Source organism: Orycteropus afer, unplaced genomic scaffold (assembly GCF_000298275.1).
Source record: "Orycteropus afer afer isolate SDZICR_OR568_19922 unplaced genomic scaffold, OryAfe1.0 scaffold00248, whole genome shotgun sequence".
NCBI classification, from domain to species: domain Eukaryota; kingdom Metazoa; phylum Chordata; class Mammalia; order Tubulidentata; family Orycteropodidae; genus Orycteropus; species Orycteropus afer.
Window position 1 is genome coordinate 4,072,617 of NW_006921835.1, and position 21,634 is coordinate 4,094,250.

Below are 21,634 nucleotides of genomic sequence, written 5' to 3' on the forward strand. Positions count from 1 at the left end.
TAATTACTTGCCTAAATAAAGCTCAATTAAGAACATTATAAAATGCTACCCAATTTTTTCTCCCTTTCAGAAGTATCCAAGTTATTTTGTACTTCTGTGATCAAAGCTATTCTGGATGTAGAAAGCCAACAAACGCATCAAAGATACTACATGTATAATTGGAAATCTCAAGATGCACTAAGAGGTCCTTCTCTGTATTCCCACATCACCTCCATATACCCCCAAATTATTTTTCACTTGGCTCTCTTCTCTACTCAACTGCAAGCTCAAGGATATGTATTAACTTTGTAGCCTCAACTTCTAACATAGCACCTTGTCACACTTTAAGTAATTAATAAATATTTGTTGAACAAGTGGATAAACAGAATAATCCTTTTTTAAAAGACTCTGCCAAATCAGGAGATAGGTGGTAACTGAGGTAACAATGATTAGTATGATCAGGAATGAGGAACCCCAGGCAAAGGAGTCTAGAAAGCAGGCATCTCTGTTCCTACAGTAGCCGCTGGTTCAGCAGTCCAGGCAAGCTAAAGGCCTGGAAGTCAGAATGCAAGACATGGTGATTTCATATCAAATGCCTTCTTAAAAAAAAAAAAAAAAAAAGTCAGCTGAGTTTGAATCTCCTAATCTTGTGACTTTTGGCAAGTCATCGTCATTTTCTGGGCTCAAGGTGGCTGATCCACTTGATCTCTGAAACAGTGCTTATAAACAAAGGTTATTCTCTGCTTCCCATCAGGGGCCGGGACTGGTAATATGTCTATTTTAATAGCCCTAGGAGACTACAGGCACCAACCAAGCAGTGAATGGAGTCGGTTGAAAAGTCAAAACAAGAGTAGAGCTGGAATTATGATTCCTGCAGGGTAAATACTCAATACAACATAATCATAGTTAGGTAGTTAATACATAAATTTAGCTGTTTTTTGCCTTCCAAACCTGAACTATATCAATGTACCTTAATATGTTATCAGTTCACTTCAGCACATTCATTCCATGGAGGTGACAAAAATGCAAACAAGTTAAATTGACTTTTACAGAATAATTATTAATTTATCTTTTTGTGTGGGAGTAGAATCCTCCATTTTAAGGTGTACATAAAATGCCAGGCCCTAGATTCATGACAATGACTTTTTAGTGCTTTTTTCAAACATGTTATTTTATAGGACAGTTAGCTTATAAAAAAAAAACCAGTGAATAAACTCAGAAAACACTAGTAAAAACACTTCAGCCATGGCATATACAACCAAAAGCTAATGACACCTTCAATTATAAAAATTAGCACTACTTTCTGTTTGCTACTAAAGTAGGATTTCATGATGAAATCCAAAATCCAGAAATTGTCCTACAACAGACACAAATCAGATCAAGGGAATTAACCACACAATGTAAAAAAGGAGGGGGGGAAAAAAAAAAACATTGTCATCAAGTCAATTCTGACTCACAGTGATCCTACAGGACAGAGTAGAATTGCCACATAGGGTTTCTAAGACTAAAACTTTACAGAAGCAGACTGACTCATCTTTATGCTACAGAGTAGCTGATAGGTTCAGACTGCAGACCTTCTGGTTAGCAGCCAAATGCTTTAACCCCTGAGCCACCAAAGCTCCTTTAACAAAATGTAAGAGATGCTGTTAATCTGAAAAAAAGAAAAACAAAAATAATGAACAACCAAACCTTTCTGGGACATAAATATTGATGACAAGATTTCTAAGTAGTTATCCCTATATTTATTTAGTTAGAAAAACACTTCTAGCACATTACACTATTAGGGAGTAACCATTAGGGGCTACGTATATATGATATGTAGACACTGATGCAAGGTGCAGATTTTCTTCCCTGAGAGCTTTCTATAGATACCCAGAGGATACACCTATGTTTTGATCTCTCATATTAGTCTTAAATTATTTCAACTTATGATCTATTACAAACATTTCTTACAATCATGTTCACTGTAGTACTATATAAAGACAAACTAGATAAACTTTTTAATTGCCTATAGAATCTCTTGCAGGTTATCATGCTATGACAATAAAATCAGAATATTCATAATGTGTCAAATCCGTGAGTTTATTAATTTAAATAAGGAGCCCTGGTAGCATAGTGGGTAAGTATCTGGCTGCTAACCAGAAGCTTGGTAGTTCAAACCCACCAGCTGCTCCACAGGAGGAAGATGAAGCAATCTACTTTTGTAAAGATTTACAGCCTTAGAAACTCAATAGGAGTTGCTATGAGTCAGAAATGATTCAATGGGAGTGTGTTTTTTTTTTTTTCCTGGTTTTCTTAATTTAAATAAAAATATATGGCCCCATCATACAAACAGATAACTCTAAATGCACTTTGAAAATTCTAAACAATCAAGAAGTATCTATTTGCAGAGTATGTGCCCAGTATCATATTACATGAAAGATAAGGTTGTTGATCATTGGTAATCAATCATTAAAATGGTCAATGATTTACTATTTTGGGAAAACTATGAAAAATTCTCTGGACATTGTTTATTCTTGCCCTTCTAAGAGACTTGGAGATTCAGATAAGATTAATTTGGAAAAAGGGTCTTTTTTACTCTAGAATTTTCAGAGTCCAACACAATTCTGGGTTAATGAGTGACTAAAGAGGCTTTTTAATGATAAATCAGCTGGAAATCCTCATTTTTAATGAACATATTTTAGTCAAATATAGAATTAATCAATAAGTATCAGTTCAGAATTCCTGGAATGTACCCAAATGCCACCTGGCCATTAACATTCAATTTCCAACTTTACTGACTCCTTGGCTGAAGGTAGATGATACAAAGAATATTGTGTGCTATAAAAATTAATTTTACTCTAATGTCCATAATCTTGCAAGAAAATTTTTTCCTTTTAATATAAGAAATTATTGACTCAAATGAATACTAATTAACACAAACACAGTGTAAGTGAAACTGGAGGCAGGGGGAAACTCTAACTACACAGCAAATACATGAAAGAATAAATCATAAGAGAAGAATCATTTTTCCAGAAGTCCCACTGCCATGAATGATATTTTCATGAGCTTGTGCCACTTTTTCCAATGGATACTGAGAACCTATTATAGGTTTCAACCAACCAATTTCCATTCCAGCTTGAAGGGCTGCTGCAGACTGCTGAAATTCCTCCTAAGGAAAAGAAGAAAAGTTTTTTTTTCTTTAATAGACCATGGCTTAACTTTCAGAAGCATTAAAAAAAACTTCAGAATCAAAAGAGTTATAGATAAGAGTGTCTTACAAGTATATGACTTTTATGAACTTTAGATAAAACAGTAGAATTGTTTTCTATAGATACCCATAAGCCTGCTCCCTTTACAAAATACCCATTGCTCTGACGTTAGTAATAGTACTCTCTTTCTTTCTCAAAAGTGATCTGACTTGGATAATAAATGGTATTATTGTTGCCCTTATAAGGAGCTCTGGTGACACAGTGGTTAAAGTACTGGGCTGCTAAGCAAAAGGTCAGCTGTTAGAACCACCAGCTGCTCCACAGGAGAACGACAAGCTATTCTGCTTTTATAAAGATTTATATACAGCAGTTCTCTCTCCTACAAGGTCACTACAAGTTGGAATTGACTGAATGGTAGTAGGTCCCCCACCCACACCAAATATCTTCTAGAGATGAATTATCAAACTTACTCCTCAGTCAAATAACTAAATTTAACACCTACTCAATAAACTTTTAGTAGGCCTGACTTGGTAAACTGTACTAACTTTTAGTAAAAAAATCAGAATCATTTCTTTCCCTACCTTGGTTGATGAATAGAGAGATACTCCAATTATACTAGACTCCTTTGCCATGGTGTCCCGCGGATTTATCTCAATAGGACCTCTGCTGCCAACAATCTGTTAAGAAAAACAACATATCTCCTATTAAAGATTATTCCAAAATAATATTAAATGTAAGATTTAATAATCCAAAATTATGGTAAAACTTCAAAGTGGTAAAAAAAAAATGAAATACTTACTATTACTCGTCCTCCATATGACAGAAGTTTCAAATCATTACTAAGATTTACATTAGCTAGCATTTCAATAATCACATCAATTCCTTTATCACCAACAGATTTCTATATAAAATATAAATGAATGTATAATAGGATAAGAAAGCAAGCAAAAAACTGTAAAATAGTTATCATAGTTCCATATGTACTTCAGAAATATATTTCATCTCAAAAAGGAAAGATTTTTGTTTCAAATGACATATAAACTGATATTTTCAAGGCTAATAATGCAAATTTTAAAATGATCTAATTATATAATGATGATGTAGTTTCAGGGCACAACCTCTAAAATGATAAAGATGTCTACTAAAAAAAAAAATGCTGTAATAAAATAAAACTTGCCTGGAATTTTAGGTGCTTAAGAAGCTCTGGTGGCGCAGTGAGTAAGGCATTTGGCTGCTAATCAGAAGGGCAGCAGTTCAAACCTACCAGCTGCTCAGAAAGAGGAAGATGGGGCAATCTACTTCTGTAAAGATTTACAGCCTTGGAAACCCAATGGGGTTCACTATGAGTCAGAAATGACTCAATGGCAGTGAGTTTAGTTTCTGGATTTATTTGAAGGTCGGCAGTTAGAGCCCACCAGCTGCTCTATGGAAGAAAGATGAGGCAGCCTGCTTCTGTGAAGATTTACAGTCTTAGAAAGCCTATGGGGAAGTCTGTCCTATAGGGTCACTATGATTCAGAACTGACATAGGGTAGGTGATGATCATTTGTACATAAATTATTTTTTCCTTAGTTGAAAACTTCTATGTCCAAAATGTATTTTTCAGAGAAACGAAAAACAAACCAAAAACCCAAAGCCCCCAAGGAACTCTAACTTTTACTAGAAAAGAAAAAAATGTCAGTGTTTGGTGTTACAGTATATCTTTTGTGTATTCAGTTTTGTTCTAAATGGTTAACAATCAATTTTTCATACTAGTTCTTTTGTTTTTGGCTCCCAGATGTTGGTTCCCTGGATCCAAACCCTGCTCTTAAAAAGCTCTACATATCCATATCATATCAATTTTATTTTAATGGAAAAATGAATACTTGTGCCAGGCATTCTGTTTGGTTAGAAATTCAAAGATAGACAATAGGAAGTTTAAATTTTTTTTTTTTTTAAACAATTGCTAGGGAGAAAAATAAGATATGACTAGCTATAACTGAATGGACTAAGTGTCTTATTAGTAGAAACAAACCATAGGTTAGAGAGAAAAAGTTAGTCTGATTGTCTGCAGTAGTCAGAGAAAGTTTTGCAGACATTATGGTGCAGGCTTGAAGGAGGAATAAGAGTTCCCTAGGCAATAAGAAAGGAAGACAAGCAAAGTGTACCTTCAAGTTAGGCACAGACAGTCCAGACAGAAGAAACAGAAAAGCAAAGGTGTGGAGGGCTGAGAGCAAAGTCAGGATTATAAAGTAGCCCAGGAGAGCATGTATTTGAGCAACGGGGGTGGTGGGGCACGGAAGGAGACTAAATTGTTGCATAGTTTGAAAATACACTGAATGCCATGTTAAAGAATTTGATTTTTTTTGGCACATGTTTATTAATTCACATGTCAGGCATTGTTCTAGACACTGGAGGTACAGCAGGGAACAAGAGAAACAAAAATTCCTATCCTCGTGGACTTTCCATTTTAGTTATTTCTGGAGACTTTTTTAAAAAGGGAGAATAAAATAATTCTGGAGACAGTAGAGAAGAGAGAGGAAGATACTAGCTCAATTAGAAACTATGGTAATAGTCAAGGCTGAAGATGAGGCTTAGTCTAGGTCACAATGGTGGAGGGAATTAAAAAAAGAGATACATTTGAAAGGAATGTCACAGATGAAACTGAAAGAATAAGGTCATCAACGTGATGGGCAGGAGGGAGAATAGTGACAAAAAACAGGAATACAAAAGTAAATGCAGGTTTCTGTAGTGGGTGACCAGATGAGTGGATGACAAGATGGAGTGGGATACCTAGCAAGCTGATATGAAAGAATGGAAGTTAGGCCACACACAGTTTTAGAAATCAACAGCATCTGGGAAATAATAGAAACCATGAGACTATCTGAGATTGATCAGGATAAAAGTCTAGCACAAGAGATGAGTGACCAAAGGAAAAGACCTAAGGAACACCAACATTTTAGTATGAGAGGAAAGAGATTGAAAATGAACAATCAGGGAAGTAAGAAGAGAATCTGTTTCAAGGAGATGTAGTCAGTGTCATATACTGTTAAGAAACCAAATAGTATGAGGACTAAGACAAGGACAATTCTAAGGGATGCTCAAAATTAGTTACAGCTCAGGATAAATGCAACAACTAACTACTGTATTTTTACATAAATAATGTGCATGTTCCACATTTTTTGCCAACCATACCCCCAAGACATTTTCCTAACTGTGCTATGCTAATTTTTTATAGAAACATAGCTCAATTATAAAAATATTTGGGGGGACAGACACATCGCATGTTTTTACGTGCATATTATTTGTGTAAAAATATGGTAAATGCTATGTCATGGTTTATGTCATGGTTTTGGAAGAGGTCGCAATTATTCCTCCAAAGCATCCAGTTAACAAACTTTATTTCCTAAGGACTAAACAGATCTAGTTTGTAATCTGTGATAAAATACCTCACTTCCATGGGAAAGTCACACCAAATTATATTAAGAACACTTCCAGCAACAAATGCAAAGTTATAGCTTTACTAAAAGTGTGATTTGCACGAAAGAGTACCAATTTTAATAGCTATAAAAAATCTACAAGGCAATATTTTATTTGCGACACATAGATAATACAGAAATGATAGTGAAGATTTAAAAATTAAGTATCTCTGCTTTTTAAATTAATTAAACAACTTTGAAATACACATGTAGGCATAACAAAAAAAAAAACAACTTTAAGAGAGTAGTTGGTAGAAGAAGAACTTAAAAAAGTAAGACTCTGAAACAACAAAGTATGACTTACAAAACTGTAGGAAATTTTACCTTAATCTTATCAATATAATTAACGTCTCTGTGATTAAACACTTCATGGGCTCCATTTTGCATAACAATGTTTTGACCTTTCTCGGTACCAGCTGTAGCCAAAACCTTTAAGCCATAAGCTCTAGCAATTTGACATGTTGCTATTCCAACCTGAAAAACAAAAACAAAAAAATAACCCGACAGGTTTTGATTTCTTACATTTCTCCAAACATTTATGAAATATATACAATGAGCTTAAGATTCTTCTAAGTTATACCCTGTCTTTAAGGAACTTAGAGTCTACATGAAGAAATAAGGAAAACAAAAGTTAATTTTTATTGAACACTGACAATGTGCATGGTACCACATTAAATACTTTATATACACTGCTTAATGTCATTCTCACAATAACTCTACAAAGCAGATGCTATTATTGTCCTTATTCTATAGATGAGGAAACTGAGCTTATAAGTAACTTGCCCACATCACTAAAGAGATAGAAACAGGAGCTGGACCAAATCAAACTACAGAACCACAGTTTTTAACCACGGCACCAAAATGTATACTAAGTACCTGCTTTGTGAAGAAGGTATAGGGTTTAAAGATAATCGAAACATGGTCTCTGACTTCATAGTTTAATTGAACTTATGAAATATTATATAATAAATATAAGGCATCTACCAAAAACTTAATGTAAATATAACATCTCCTTATGTTCTAACTACTTTAAAGGGCACTCAACAGCTATTTTAAAGGCCCCATTTATTCCACTCTTCTCAACAATTATACTAGCAATATGCTTTCAATAGATTATGTACCATTATGTGTCCACTATTTTTCTTCTACTTATTTTGCTAACAGTAAAATAGGGCACTCTCCACCAACCTATGTGTTTGTAAATTCCACATCATTTTAAACATACAACATAATCCCAAAGGAATTTGAATTAAATGAGAACAGAAAGTACAAACAGAAGCAAGACAAAACCCAGTACTCTGTTCCCCTCTGATAGGGCAGGGAGGATCAGAAGCCTTTCACACACCAGGTTGTCGGCCTATTCCTGCCAGCCAAGGATTTAACAAACTCTCAGCCAGCTCAGAGAACAGTGTGGATTTTGCCTTAAAAAAAAAACATGGTAAAGCGACTGTGCTTTTTACAAGAGGGTAAAGGGAATAAAAAGAGATTTTCTTTAAATTCTTCTCTCCCTCTCCTACTGAAATCTCTCACTTCCACACAGAGCACAAGGTTAGCTCTCTAAAAGATAGAGCAATTTAAATACATGCATTTGTTTGACAGAGGCTTTAGTTATTTAAGGTTAAACTTAATTTAACCCCAAAAATAGCATCTTCCATGCAGCTAAACAATGGGAGTTTTAACAAGATATATAGGTCATATTGTCTCAAGCCCTGTAAAGACAATCTTGGTGTTTTTTAGTAAATCGTGTGATCTATTAAATTCTGCAAAATTGATCTATTTGAGGTACATAGGGAATTGGGTGTGAAACCTTGTGATTCATCTACCTAAAGTAACAAAGAAGCACAGTGGACTAAGCGTTTGTACTATCTACCCACCTTTAACTTTCAGGATACTATCTGTTATTCAGTGGGCAATGTACCCTTTTCACAGGGTACTTGTTCCAACCTATCCCCCAGAGTACACCCTCAAGGGTTAACCAGCTTCCTCAAGGTGAGCCATCTACCCCAGGCCCTTTATTTTAAAAATGTAAGATCATGTCTCCAAAATTTCTAAAGCCTCCACCTGTAGGATAGAGGTCATATGGATTTCTTGTTAAATCCCAACCTCAGAGCTCTAACTTTTCCTCTAAGCTCCTCAGAGACGATTGACAGCCAGTTTCTTGAAGAGGTTTCTGACAGCCCAGTTGGATGATTTCACTGAAGGGCTTATTTTATAAATTTTGAATCTCCTCTCCCTACCCTCTTGTCCAACATTAGCATTTTAAGCCATAGGTTGTGGTGTTAAGGACACAGCTGTATACCGTGCACTCCATGAATGTCATCAAAGTGCAGCAGGCAAGCAGTGGAAGGGAGATAGGACTAAGAATTCAGTGTGGCTTTGTGGTACAGTCTGGGGCAGCGTAGGTAAAGATTTAATGAGGCTTTGTTTCCCTATCTAAGAGAATATGGAATTAATATTAACCTTAAAAGAACTGTTCAAAATTCTAAATAAATATCCTTATAACATATGCTACTTGAAGGCAAACACAAGCCCATATTACCTTGGTCCATACCCCACACAGGTAGAAAACCTAATTCTACACGTTTGATGGCTTAGTTGGTTGAATTTATTAACCAAGATGCTAAACTAATAGCAAAGAATCACCTTCAGGAGAAGCTTTACTACAGAGAGGAAATGGCACCCTTGACAATAAGTGTGGCTTTTAAAGATGACTAAAGGAAATATAATGTGAAACTCACAAAGCTCTTTTTACAATAAGCTTAACAAAAATATATACTTACTCCTCCACTAGCCCCATGAACCAGGACAGTATCTCCAGCTTTCACACGAGCACTGGGAAAGAAATTTAAAAAAAAAAAAAAGAAAAGGTTCCATCACCTTATTTTTTGAAGCTAATTAAGCTCAGATGCTTTTTGTTCTATTTAAGTAAACTCTACCCAGATTATCTAACACCCAAATATTAAAGTTATCCTGACATGCAGCCCAAAATTCTTCTCCAATGGATCAAACAATGGTCCTTCAGAGCCACACTTTAAAAAAAATCTTTTTTCCTTCCTCCTTTATTTTTTTCTTCTTTCTTCTCTCCCTTCCTTCTTTTTATTAACTCATTCATTCACCAAATGCTTACTAGGAAAAAACTATGTGCCAAGGCATCCCCAGGTGACACAAACGGTTTGTGCTTGGCTACTAACCAAAAAGTTTGCAGTTTGAACCCACCCAGAGGCACTGTGCAAGAAAAACCTGGCCATCTGCTTCCAAAAGGTCACAGTCATGAAAACTCTATAGAGTACAGTTTTACTCTGCAACACGTGCAGTCAACATGAGTCAGAATAGACTCCACACCAACTGGGTCTTTGGTTTTATTATGTGCCAGGCCCTACGCTGGTTGCTGGGATTTCATTCATGGTGTTACCTTTTGAGAGGCTATGGTCCTTGCAGACTGTAGCCTAGACTAACTGTAGTCTCTCATTCCCACATGTTCCCAGAGAAAGTGTCAAAGCAGGTTTATTATAGCTCATCATTTATTCTGTGGTACAGATTAATCCCAAATTAACTCAGTAGTTAGACTTTTCCACCAGGGGTAAGATAACATTTTTACTTTCTCCAGGCCTTTGAATATCAGGTCGTGCTGGCTTCTATGCCCTCAATGCTGACCCATCAACATTAAAGGAGTGATAAATAGACTAAGTCCTATCACTAAGATTCCCATGTCACCTTCGAAAGTTCCCAGGTCCTCTGGTGACATGACATTTCATTCTTTTTACTTCTGGTTCATACCACTATTTTTCTATTATGTTCTGAAAACAAGGAACCTGCAGCAAAACAGCGTGGGGGGTGCTTTATTATTCCAGATGGATGAGTGCTAATGTCACATGCCAGCAGCTGTTGTGTAATGCAGATCAGACTCTCAGGGAGGATCTCTCACTCAGAACAACAGGAGGTGGGCATACTGCAGAGATGTTATGTTCAATCTGAGAGTGAGAACACAGTAACCCAGAGTCCTGCTCAAGGCTCAGTGCCAACAGCTAACAAATGGCAATAATGAACAATAAATGATGCTTTTTCTAACCCTGATGCTTGGAGTTAAAATGAAGGTTTGAAAACGATAAAGTGAGATAACTATTACCAAAACATTTTGACTTTTGAAAAGTAAAATACAAATGTAGGATCACTAATGTTATACTACGGGATATGCAATACTTCCCAATTAATTAAAAAAAAAAAAAAAAAAAACTTCTAAGTAACACTAAGAATGCATTCTCCTAAGCCCCAAGGCCTTGATGGGTGGGGAAAAAGCTGGCCAGCCTTCTGGTTTCTCATTGCTATTCCCCTCCTATGTTGTGAGAAGTTTGAAAAGTCACCTTCTGCTGGAACTCACAAGAGAAATTCTAGCACCAGCCCTCCCATGCTGCCATCCTCTCCTGGCCTCCTGATTATCAGAGACCCTAGTACCTGTCCCATAGGCTTTCTCTTCCACCCCAAATCCTGTCTCAATCTAGGAGATTTCAACATCCACCTGAAGAAAGCCTATCACAATTCCTGAATTCCTATCCACTTCAGCCACTCTCAAGGGCCTCTGATGGTACATTAGTTAAAGCATTAACCTGCTAACCAAAAATTCAGTGGTTTGAACCACCAACTGCCCCATGGGAGAAAGATAAGACTGCTTCTGTAAAGATTTATAGCCTTGGAAACTCTATGGGGCAGTTCTACTCTGTTACACAGGGACTCTATGATTCAAAATCGACACAATAGCAGTAATTTTGTGGTTGTTGTTGTTTAGCCGCTCTCTCCCAGGGCTCAATCTGGTAAGCAACTCCAAATATTCTATCTGAGAAATATCAGCCACTGATAAGCATTATTACATCAGTGATCCTCATCCTAATTCTATAAGCCCATAATCTCTCAAAACCTTTTCGTAAAGTACACAGAGACCACTATGTCCCAAATGCTCCATTTTCTCCCCAGCTAACGCTCCTGGTCTCCTGTCCTTTCTTACTTGTCCTGGATCCCATGATAGATTCCTCCAGCTTCTCTCTCTAGTGTTCTTATTTCCTTTGAACTGTTTCATTTTGCCACCAATATTCCAGTCCTAGATTATTGTTAAAATCTACCTTCCTTCACACATTATCCAATGGCTGCATACTGTTCTCAAAAGATCACTTTGCCTTAATTAGGAAAAGAGAGGCAATCATACCTGAGCTTCTCTAATACCTTACCTCCCTAACCAGAAATGTTTACATAATTATGTCATCTTTACTTCTTCTAGACTTAAGGGATGACCTTTCTTTTTTTCTTTGAAGCCAAGTTTTCTACCTACACCTCACCTACCTTTCCATCTTGCCTCATGCAGGATCTTGCTCCCTCTGACATTCTTCCCTCTCTTCTAAATCTTCATTCTTTCCCTCTATCCTAGATCCTTCCGTTCAGCTACACACTCAAGACCATCCTTAAAGAAACCCTGTTTGTCCCCATATTCTCCTCAAATAATCTTCTACTCTCTCATTGTCTCCCTGAGTTTTAAAAATAGAGTTGTCCCATTCAAGCAATTGATTTCTTCTTCCTTCCTCAACCCATTCCATACAGCCTTTGTCCTACCAATACACTGCAAATAATCTGACTAAAGTTACTGTTGTTGTTGGATGCCATTCATTGGCTGCAACTCATAGTGACCCTACGTACAACAGAACAAAACACTGCCCAGTCCTGCACCATCCTCACAATCCTTGCTATGCTTGAGCCCATCACTGCAGCCACTGTGTTAAGTCATCTCATTAAATAGTTATTAATGATCTCTTAATCGCTAAACCCAACTGATATTTTTTTTCTGAATAGACCTCACTGCATTTGACAGATAGCCTCTCTCCTTCGAAACAATACTATTACAAATAACAGTACCAATATTGATTGAATACAGAACCCTTACTCTGCTAGATGCTATACTAAAAGCTTTACATGCCCTACCTCATTTAATTCTCACCACATTCTATGAAGTAGATGCTATTATTATCCGTGTTTCACCCATCAGGAAACTGCAGGAAAGTAACTTGACCAAAGCCACATAGCTAGCATGAGGTGAAGACAGTGCTCTAACCTAGGTCTGTCTTCAAAGCATACACACTTTTAACTATTATACCAGTACTTTCCAACTCTTGGTCTTGGAATCTACAACTTCTGGTTCTCTCCAAGATTTTATGCCCTTCCATTGACTATACTCTTAAATGCTGGTATTACTAGGTTTCATACTGACTGCACTGTTTTTCTATTTTGTCAACTTGTCAACTATCATTGATATCCCCAAATTTCTATCTCCAGAATTCAACCTTCAGATTCCTATATCCAAGAGGCTGCCTGACTTCTCCACTGGGATACCTGTTTCTGAGCTTTAAGTCCAAAGCTGAACTCAGCTTCCCTTCAAAACCTGCTCCTTTTCTTTCTCCGTCTCAGTTAAATGTCACCCAAGATAGAAAGCAAGAAGTATTCTTAAGCCCTTCCTCTCTCTCTTTCTCCACACAATCACCAAACATTCCCGATTTTATCCCCTAACTGACTGTCCTTCCTTCTTTATCTCTTTTACCATACCCCTTGCTCTGGCCCATATATACCTTACCTAGAGGAGACTTTACAAGAATCTCCTGTCCCCATTCCTATCCTCAAATCCGTACTTCACACAGCAGATAAGTGATCTCAGTAAAATGCAAATATGACAGTATCAGTCTTCTTAATAAAACATTTCATGGCCCCTAAACTCTTATAGAATATGTGAAATCTACAATCTAGGTTTTTACAATCTGGAATTTACCTATTTGAGACTAACATTTATTGAGGTTACTATGTTTCAACCTTATTCCCTGCCACTCTTTGTCTTGAAATCTCCTATCCAACAAAGCCAAATTGCTGTAGCTCTTCCCATGTACTATACTGTTTCTCCCCATATACCATGCTCTTCCCATAAAATGCCCTCTCCCCTCCCAGCTACCTTCCCCAGGCTAAATGCCTGTGATCTTTTTCAAATAGCTGATAATTAGATTAAAATGTAGATTCTCAGGTCCCTGCCTTGGAAATTGATTAGCAGGCCTGGTGTAGGGCCTTGGACTGTGGCCTTGGACTGTATTTTAAATTTCTGCTCACATGATTCTGATGCATAACAAGATTTTGGAACTGTGGCTTTAAAATAACCCACACCTCACACCCCACTAAGAAGCCCTTTCTGATCACCACAGGCACATCCCTTATGATCCCATAAAATCCCTGTACTCATCTCTATCACGGTACTTTGCACTTTATACATATTCTTATCACTCTTACATCTATCTCCTTTACTAGACTGTGAGCATCTTGAAAACAAAGACAGTTTTGCTCTTTACTGTATCCCCAATGATTAGCAAAATCCTCCAAATTACCAGTTTCCTCTCCATAAATGCTTAATGGTAACTAGATGGTAACCAAAACTGACAGACAGATGGATAGACAGATGGCAGGAAGGTAGTTAATGTTATCCTTCTTTGGTGTTAGCTGTGTAGTTGGCAGAGTGTTATTACCTGTGGAACAGAGCTCGATAGGCAGTAAAGTAAGGGATACCAATGGCAGCTCCTTGTTTAAAGTCCAGTTTTTCTGGCAGTGAGTAAACTGTGTGATCTGCTGCAACAGCATACTCTGCATAGCCCCCAGAGATCGTGCTGGTAGTGAAAACTCTGTCACCTTTCTAGGAGAAGAGATAAATTAAAAAATGCATCAGGGATTAAAAGTGAAGTCAACACAGGTGTAGTTCTTTATAATGCAACCTTTATACCAAGAAATAAGTGACCTCATACTGTTTTCTTCACCTTAGGGTCTCATAAAAGTGAATTGTCAAACATTGAAAGTTTTGAAATATTTTAAAAATATTTTACTAATGGGAACCATGAGAAGACAGATTAAGAGGACAGGGAAAATAAAAGAAAGAGAACCCTCAGAATGCCATAATGATGTTGGTGATGATGATGATAACTAACTTTTATTGAGAGCTTACTGGTCTAGATTCTACATATAGTGTCTTGTCTGTATTATCTAACGTGATATTCATAACAACCTAGGAGGTAAGTACTTTTATTATCTCTAACTTAGATTAATCTCACCTTACAGATAAGTAATTCAAGGAACAAAGAATTTCAGTAATTTGCTCAAGATCAAGTAACTAGTAAGCATTAGTTAATATAAACCATTGTTAATTGTTAAAAATACTGGGGGGGGGAGCAAATAAAATGTAAAGTTTTTTCTATAAACCAAACACCTCTTCTGAATACTTTCTATGGATTTCTTTACTTGCATGTCCACCACTTTTTATGCCTACACCAAAAAGCAAAAAACAAGCCTAGGGTCCTGTCAGAAGGCCAAGCCAGGCTTCTTCACTTGTCACAGCACCAGAAACACAGTAAACTCTTAATAAATGTTTGCTGAGTTCTTGCTGTTGAAAAGCAGATGTATGACTGAGGTAAGGCACTATATAGGTGTAGTTGGCCTAATATGATTAGAACACTAGGGCAAATTAGCCCACCCACTAAGCTCACTTAGCTCTTCTCTCTTGAAAAAAATGTAAATATTCCTTAGAACAGGGGGAATATTAAGACAGTGATGGGTCACCCACTGCCATCGAGTTGGTCCCAGCTCACAGTGACCCCTCCTTGGGTTTCTAAGGCAGTATCACTACAGAAGTAGTTGGCCAACCTTCCTTCCGAGGAGTGGCTGGTGGATTTGAACCGCCAGCCCTTCTGGTTAGTAGTCAAATGGCCTAGGCACAACACCACCAGAGCTCCCAATGATTGCTAAGTAGTTTTTAATTTATCCTATAGTGAAGAGATCTGAAAAAGTAACAGCACTGGTACATTGAAGCAAAACAGGATTCTGAAAGGTATCTAGAAATCAAAGACAAGCATCAACAGCTTAACAGTATTGCCTGCCAATGGTCAAGTATGACTACGTTAAGATTAATCCTCTTTTTATAGCTTAAAAGGTGTGCTGAATTAATTTCAATGTTGTCTAAATATTTGCTCAGAATCTACTATATGGAAAGTGTTACTCTGAATTCTATAAGGAATACTACCAGTAGCACTCTGTCCCTAATCTCAAGCACTGCGTTTTCATACTTGAGATCAGGGACAGAGCACTGCTAATAGTATTCCTTATGGATTGCAACGTAATGCTTTACATATAGTGGATTCTTGTAAATGTATGAATTGTATTTACATCAATTCAACAATGTAGTTAAAGACTACAAGCTTCAGAATGGATTACACCTGAACGCAAAGAAAACAAAAATCCTGACAACTGGATTGAGAAACAACCTGATGATAAACAGAAGATAATGAAATTGTCAGCAATTTCATTCTACTTGGATCAACGATCATTGTTTATGGAAAAGCAGTCAAGTAATTAAACATATTATATTAGACAAAACTGTTGAAAAATACTTCTTTAAAACTTTAAAAAGATAAGATATATTTTGTTGATTAAGGTGTGCCTAACCTAAGTCATGGCCTTTCTAAGCGCCTCATATACATGTGAGAGTTAGTGAAAAAGGAAGACAGAAGAACCAATATGTTCAAACTGTGGTATTGGTAAAGAATGGTAAATATTCTACAGACTGTCAGAAGAATGAACAAATCAGTCTTAAAAGAAGTACAACCAGTACTCCTTAAAAGTGAGCATGGTGAGACATCAGCTCATTTTCTTTGGACATGTTATCAGGAAAGAGCCATCCCCAGAAAAGGACACCAAGTTTAGTAAATCAAGGGTCAGAGAAAACCAGGGAAACCCCCCATGAATGGATTGATAAAGTAGCCACAACAATGGACTCAAACATCCTAACAATCATGAAGATGGCACAGGACTGAGCAACATTTATTCTGTTACACTTAAGGTCACCATGGGTCAGCGCCAACTCAACAGCAACTAACAACAATCTCAAGCATCCTAAACTCTTAGAGGAGGGAGAAGGATAGAAAGAATTATGTTGCTGTTGTTGTTGTTAGGTGCTGTTGAGTCAGTTCCAACTCAGAGCAACCCTATGTATAACAGAACGAAACACTGCCTAGTCCAGCGCTATCTTTACAACTGTTGCCATGCTTGAGCCCATGCTAAGTCATCAAGAAAGATATTAAAAAAGAACTATATTTAAAGGAATCAAGGATTATTTCCCTGGAAGCTAATATTTGAGGTACATCTTGAAGGATAGGAGATTTTGAAAACTAGAATTGGGAAGAGTTATCATAGGTAAAGGAAACAAAGTACTATGGCTTGATTTGCTTCCCCCACAAAAAGATATACTGTCCTAACTCCAGTATCTGTGAATGTGACTTCATTTGGAAATGCAAATATATTTGCAAATTTAATTAGTTAAAGTAACATGAAGTCATACTGGAGTCTGGAGTATGATGGTCCCCAAGTCAATATAACTGGTATCCTTAAAAAAGAGGAGAAAAGACATAGAGAGACAAAGGGAAGGTGGCCATGTGGAAGACAGAGGCAGAGATTGGAGTTAAGGGGCTGGAAGCCCAGGAACACCTGGTAATACCAGAAGCTGGGAGAGACATAAAAGGATCTTGCCTGAGCTTTCAGATAGATTTGGCCCTGCTGATACCCTGAATTCAAACTTCTAATCTCTAGAACTGTGGAACAATACTTTTCTGTTGTTTTAAGCCACATAATTTGGAGTAATTTGTAACAGAAGCCCTAAGAAACTAATATAGGAAGCAAAGAAATAGAGGCAGGAATATATTCTGTTTTGGTGACCTAGTGCTGCTCTGACAGGAATATAGCACAAATGGGATGACTTTAACAAAATGGAATTTTTTCTCTTACAGTTTAGAGGCTTTAAGTCTGAGTTCAAAGTGCCAGGCTCTAGGGGTTGGGTGAAAGCCCCTCAACCTTGGGCTTTAGCTCTGCCTCCTGTTCTCGACCCACTGAAGCTGGAGGCTTTTCTCTACTCAGAGAGCTACTGGCTGCTCAGGCTGAAAAACCCAAAGTCAACAAGTACAAAGGCACAGTTCCAGTGTTACCAAACAGCACGGCAGGCCACTAATTCAAGTCCAGAAGAAGTCCCAAGATCAGCAGGGCATGGCAGGCTGCTGAATGACTTGGCTACACGGAGGGTTCAAGAGTGCCAAAAAGCTGGAAACCTTCCTCAAAGTTGCTTTGACTACTGGAAGCAGACCACATCGCTAAAGCAGCTACTCAGGTGCTCCAATAGATTCCACCGTGGAGTTAATTACCAACCTAACCACAGAGAATAACTACATCCAGCTCCCCAGCTACTCGACCAAGCCAGAACAAGATGACAAACAAACTTAACTACCGTAAATGCTAAGATATGACCAGCATTTATGCCCAATGAATAACTAGCTAAAAGTATGGTATGTTCAAGAGATAAAATGGGAAGATACTAAAGCTGGAGGGTAAAATCCCTTGAACCCATGTTTACAACTTTCAATTTAATTCTGCCAAGCAGAAAAACCACTACAAACAAAGACACAGGGATGAAAGAGCATGGGACATGAAGAGAATGACAAGCAGCTCATCACTAAAGAATAAATTACAAGGTGAGGGGGTAGGAAATGGGAGTGGAAACACAGGCAGAAGAGAATGTGAAGAAGTTCTATTTTATAACAGTAAGGAGTTTCAACAATACCTTGAAATCTACAAGAAATTAATTTAGCAAGAATTAAAATGGAGTTGTAACATAATCAAAATAACATTTTATAAAAATTACTCCTAGAATAAGGATAAATTTGAGGAGGATGGAGGGAGGGTAGTTAAGTATCTACTACAGAAATTCAGATAAGAGGTGTACTTGAGGTTGTTTTGTCTGAACCAAACCACAGTAAGAGAAATGGGAAGCAAGTGAGAGAAAACATCTAGTAAGAAGAGAGAGTTGAGTGAAGGAGTGTGAGGAGATAAGCTTCAAACCTCAGACACTCTCTGAGAGCAGATCTGAAGGGAGAAAGATAGGCTCAGTTAGAGTCAGAGGTTCCTGGAAGTTTACCATGCAGGTTTAGCACTCTCCAGCAGAACTTCCTATGGTGATGGAAATATTCTCTATCTGCTCTGTGCAATACAGTAGCCACTACATGCATGTGCCAAGTGAGCATTTGCTAGTATAACGGAGGAATGTTTTTTTGTTTGTTTTTTTTTCAATTTTTATTTTAACTGATTGAATAGCAAATTGTGACATGTAGTTAGTGGCTATAGTACAGGGAAGCACAGGTCTAGAACTTAGTAGAAAATTCTAAGCTAAAGATACCACAAAGTGATAATGGACTGGAAGGGCTCAACCATGAAGAGGTCAGAGAATAGAAGTAGAGGTCAAGGTAGAGACCAAGAGTGGGGGCAATGGTAATAGTTAAGCAGCATCCAGAGAAAAAGAAGCCTGAAAAAGGGTGCTCAAAGAGGAAGAGGGGAGGAGAACAGGAGACAATGATGTCACAGAAGAGGAAGAAAAAGTTTTTAAGAAAAATAAGTGCCTGAGAGTGTCAAATGTCACAAAGAAGTTAAGAAAGATAATGACATAAAAGGGCCCATTAACTTCAGCAATATAGAGGCCATTAGTGACATTAGCAAGAATCATTTCAGTGGAGCAATGGGGGCAGAAGCCAAATTGCCACCGGCCAAGGAGTAAAAAGCTGCCTGAATTTGTGCGTCATCCTGTGCAGAGGCCACGTTAATCTTCTCTGTCTCAGTCCAATTCTGGTAAATGTGCTGCCAAAATTGTTCAGGTCAAGGAATTATGAGGAAAGATGTTAGAACATGGATATACTATCCATGTTTTATATGTCTTTTGGAATATAAATAACAAAAGCCATGATCCTACTTTCATTGACTCAGTAATTTCTCATCTTTTACTTATTTCACAAAAGAATTAACTTCCCTTTATTCTGTGAAGCTAAATCTATTGAAAGAATTAAAAATTATGTTGGCATGCATATTATCAAATCTTAGGAAATTGTATAATTTCCTTGTATATTTTCTTGTCAATTTCTATTTAATCAAAAGGATCACAGCTCAAGTTGGTGGGGATGTGAAGATACAAAAATTGCCCAGAATTTATCCCCAATATTGCAAGCAAAAAGGCCTCTAGATAAAAAAAAGTAGTTTCTTTTTTGACTAGAGGAGTCCCCCAAGTGGCAGAAATTGTGTAATGGGGCCATTTAAAGCCTTAAATTCAGACACATTTTAAAGCTGTGTCAAATATTTCAAGCCAAAAGAGAAATATTAAAAATATAATACCTTGAAAGCAGATACATTATTTCCTACAGCTTCTATTACCCCAGCCACATCTGAGCCAGGAGTATAGGGCAAGGCTGGTTTTCTACTATAAGTACCAGAGCAAATGTATGTCTCCACTGGGTTTACACCACAGGCATGAACTTTGATTAGAACCTGCAATGACAATGTATTTTAGTTCACACAGAACATTTAGGCATTCATTCAACATTGCACTAGGACTGTGCTGATTATGGGATCTATAAAAATGAAATACAAAGAAACAACCAGGTCGTTACCTTCAACAAGTTCACGTTCTAGTTTTATAAACCAACATGCAAATAAAAAGATATGACAAATAGCTTCTGTGCTGTACTGAAAACACTTAGGGAATACAGTGTATGAATATTTTAGGGCAAGTGTGGCAAAGACCTCCATGTATGAAAAAACCTATTTCCTCTTTTTCCTGAGTATATGGAAAGAGTATTATTTTTTGGTCTCTTTCACAGTTGTAAGTGGCCAAAGACTGAATGCTAGACAATGAAATGTGAAAAAAACAGAACCACTTTCAGAACCAGTCCATAAGAACCTCCCAGACAATCTACACTGTACCTTTCCTTTCTCTGGGGACCTCAGAAGCCACATGCTGAAACACATGATGGAAGAAGCTTGTCTCCACATCACTGTTGGAGCAGAGCTACTCACCAACATTTTAATAACATTCTACAACTGAATCACTGAGATGCTAAAGCTACTTCTACTACTGTAGCTAATTTTACTGTAATTAATGCAGAATGATTACTTCTGCTATAAGAGTAAAGAAAGAAAAGCTTCAAAAAGGAAGTAGTATTTAAGCTAAGTCTTAAAGGATAAGTAGAAATTCCCCAGAAATGGGAGAGGGGAAAAAAAAAAAAAAAAAAACTCTGGTGGGAAACCAGATAAAGCTTGATGCTGTTATAGCACCTCTACTGAGAACGAGTGGGAACAAATAAATCTGCAAAGACAGCCTACAACCAAATTTTAAAAACTCTCATAAGGCTTACTAAGGAAATTAGATTTAAGAATCTTGGAGGGCACAGTAATAAAAAATACAAAATTTTGAATCAAAAGTACATTGTTAAAGTCATCACATATGATTAAATTCTACACTTACATTCTATTAAATCATATAAGATTGTATACAGAAGAAAATGTTTCCCCATTGTGCATAAAATGCTAAAAGACAGTAATAGAATAACTTGTTCAAAACTACTTATGACTCCATTCAAAAAAATCCAATTATTGCATTGCATACATGATTCTTGTCTTCAAAACTTATCTTATGACTAGAGGTTTTCATATTTATAAATTGTTAGAATCGTGTTAACTTTTTTAACTTTGTCAGAGTTCATACACATGAACAGTAAAAACTTTGTCTTAATTCAGTATCTTTAAAAATCATTGAGTCTGCTTTTATTAAACTTGATATTTGTGCTAGAGAGTCACATTCAGTGTAATTATCAGCTGTTTGAAAGTAAATTTTCTACCTGATGGTCTTTTGGAATCGGTTGTACAATATCTGACTGCAGTTTCAGCACTTCTGGTCCACCAAATTCAAAAACACTAATAGCTCTCATCAATTTCTGTCCAGTTGCCATGGTGATCTAGATAATAATAATAATAATGCATTGTTATATTGTACGCAGGTGTGATAGTTGAAGATGTGTCAACTTGGCTGGACTCCAGTTGTGAGTGGTGGTTCCCATGATGGATCACATGACTGAGTTCTGAG

The 21,634-nt window shown here is 37.0% G+C and overlaps 1 protein-coding gene and 1 non-coding gene across 2 annotated transcripts; both read right to left on the reverse strand.

Annotated features, from left to right (window-relative positions):
* Positions 1–2,968: 2,968 nt before the first annotated feature.
* Positions 2,969–21,500, reverse strand: CRYZ (crystallin zeta). Its single transcript, XM_007949624.2, has 8 exons — positions 21,390–21,500; positions 19,888–20,040; positions 14,169–14,332; positions 9,408–9,459; positions 6,952–7,101; positions 3,970–4,071; positions 3,752–3,847; positions 2,969–3,130 (listed from the first exon to the last, which is right to left on the reverse strand). The coding sequence occupies exons 1-8, from the start codon at positions 21,498–21,500 to the stop codon at positions 2,969–2,971; spliced, it is 990 nt and encodes a 329-aa protein (XP_007947815.1).
* LOC122150820 lies at positions 19,270–19,374 on the reverse strand. The gene has a single exon (XR_006163873.1). It is a non-coding gene; the product is annotated as a U6 spliceosomal RNA (small nuclear RNA).
* Positions 21,501–21,634: the final 134 nt, after the last annotated feature.

Excerpts from the sequence above, each read along its gene's own strand:
- CRYZ (XM_007949624.2), bottom strand. The coding sequence starts at position 21,500 with ATGGCAACTGGACAGAAATTGATGAGAGCTATTAGTGTTTTTGAATTT. Across the intron at positions 9,460-14,168 it reads TATCGAGCTCTGTTCCACAG|TGCTCGTGTGAAAGCTGGAG; the intron begins GTAATAACACTC and ends TTTCTTTCCCAG. Across the intron at positions 4,072-6,951 it reads ATTATATTGATAAGATTAAG|AAATCTGTTGGTGATAAAGG; the intron begins GTAAAATTTCCT and ends TATTTTATATAG.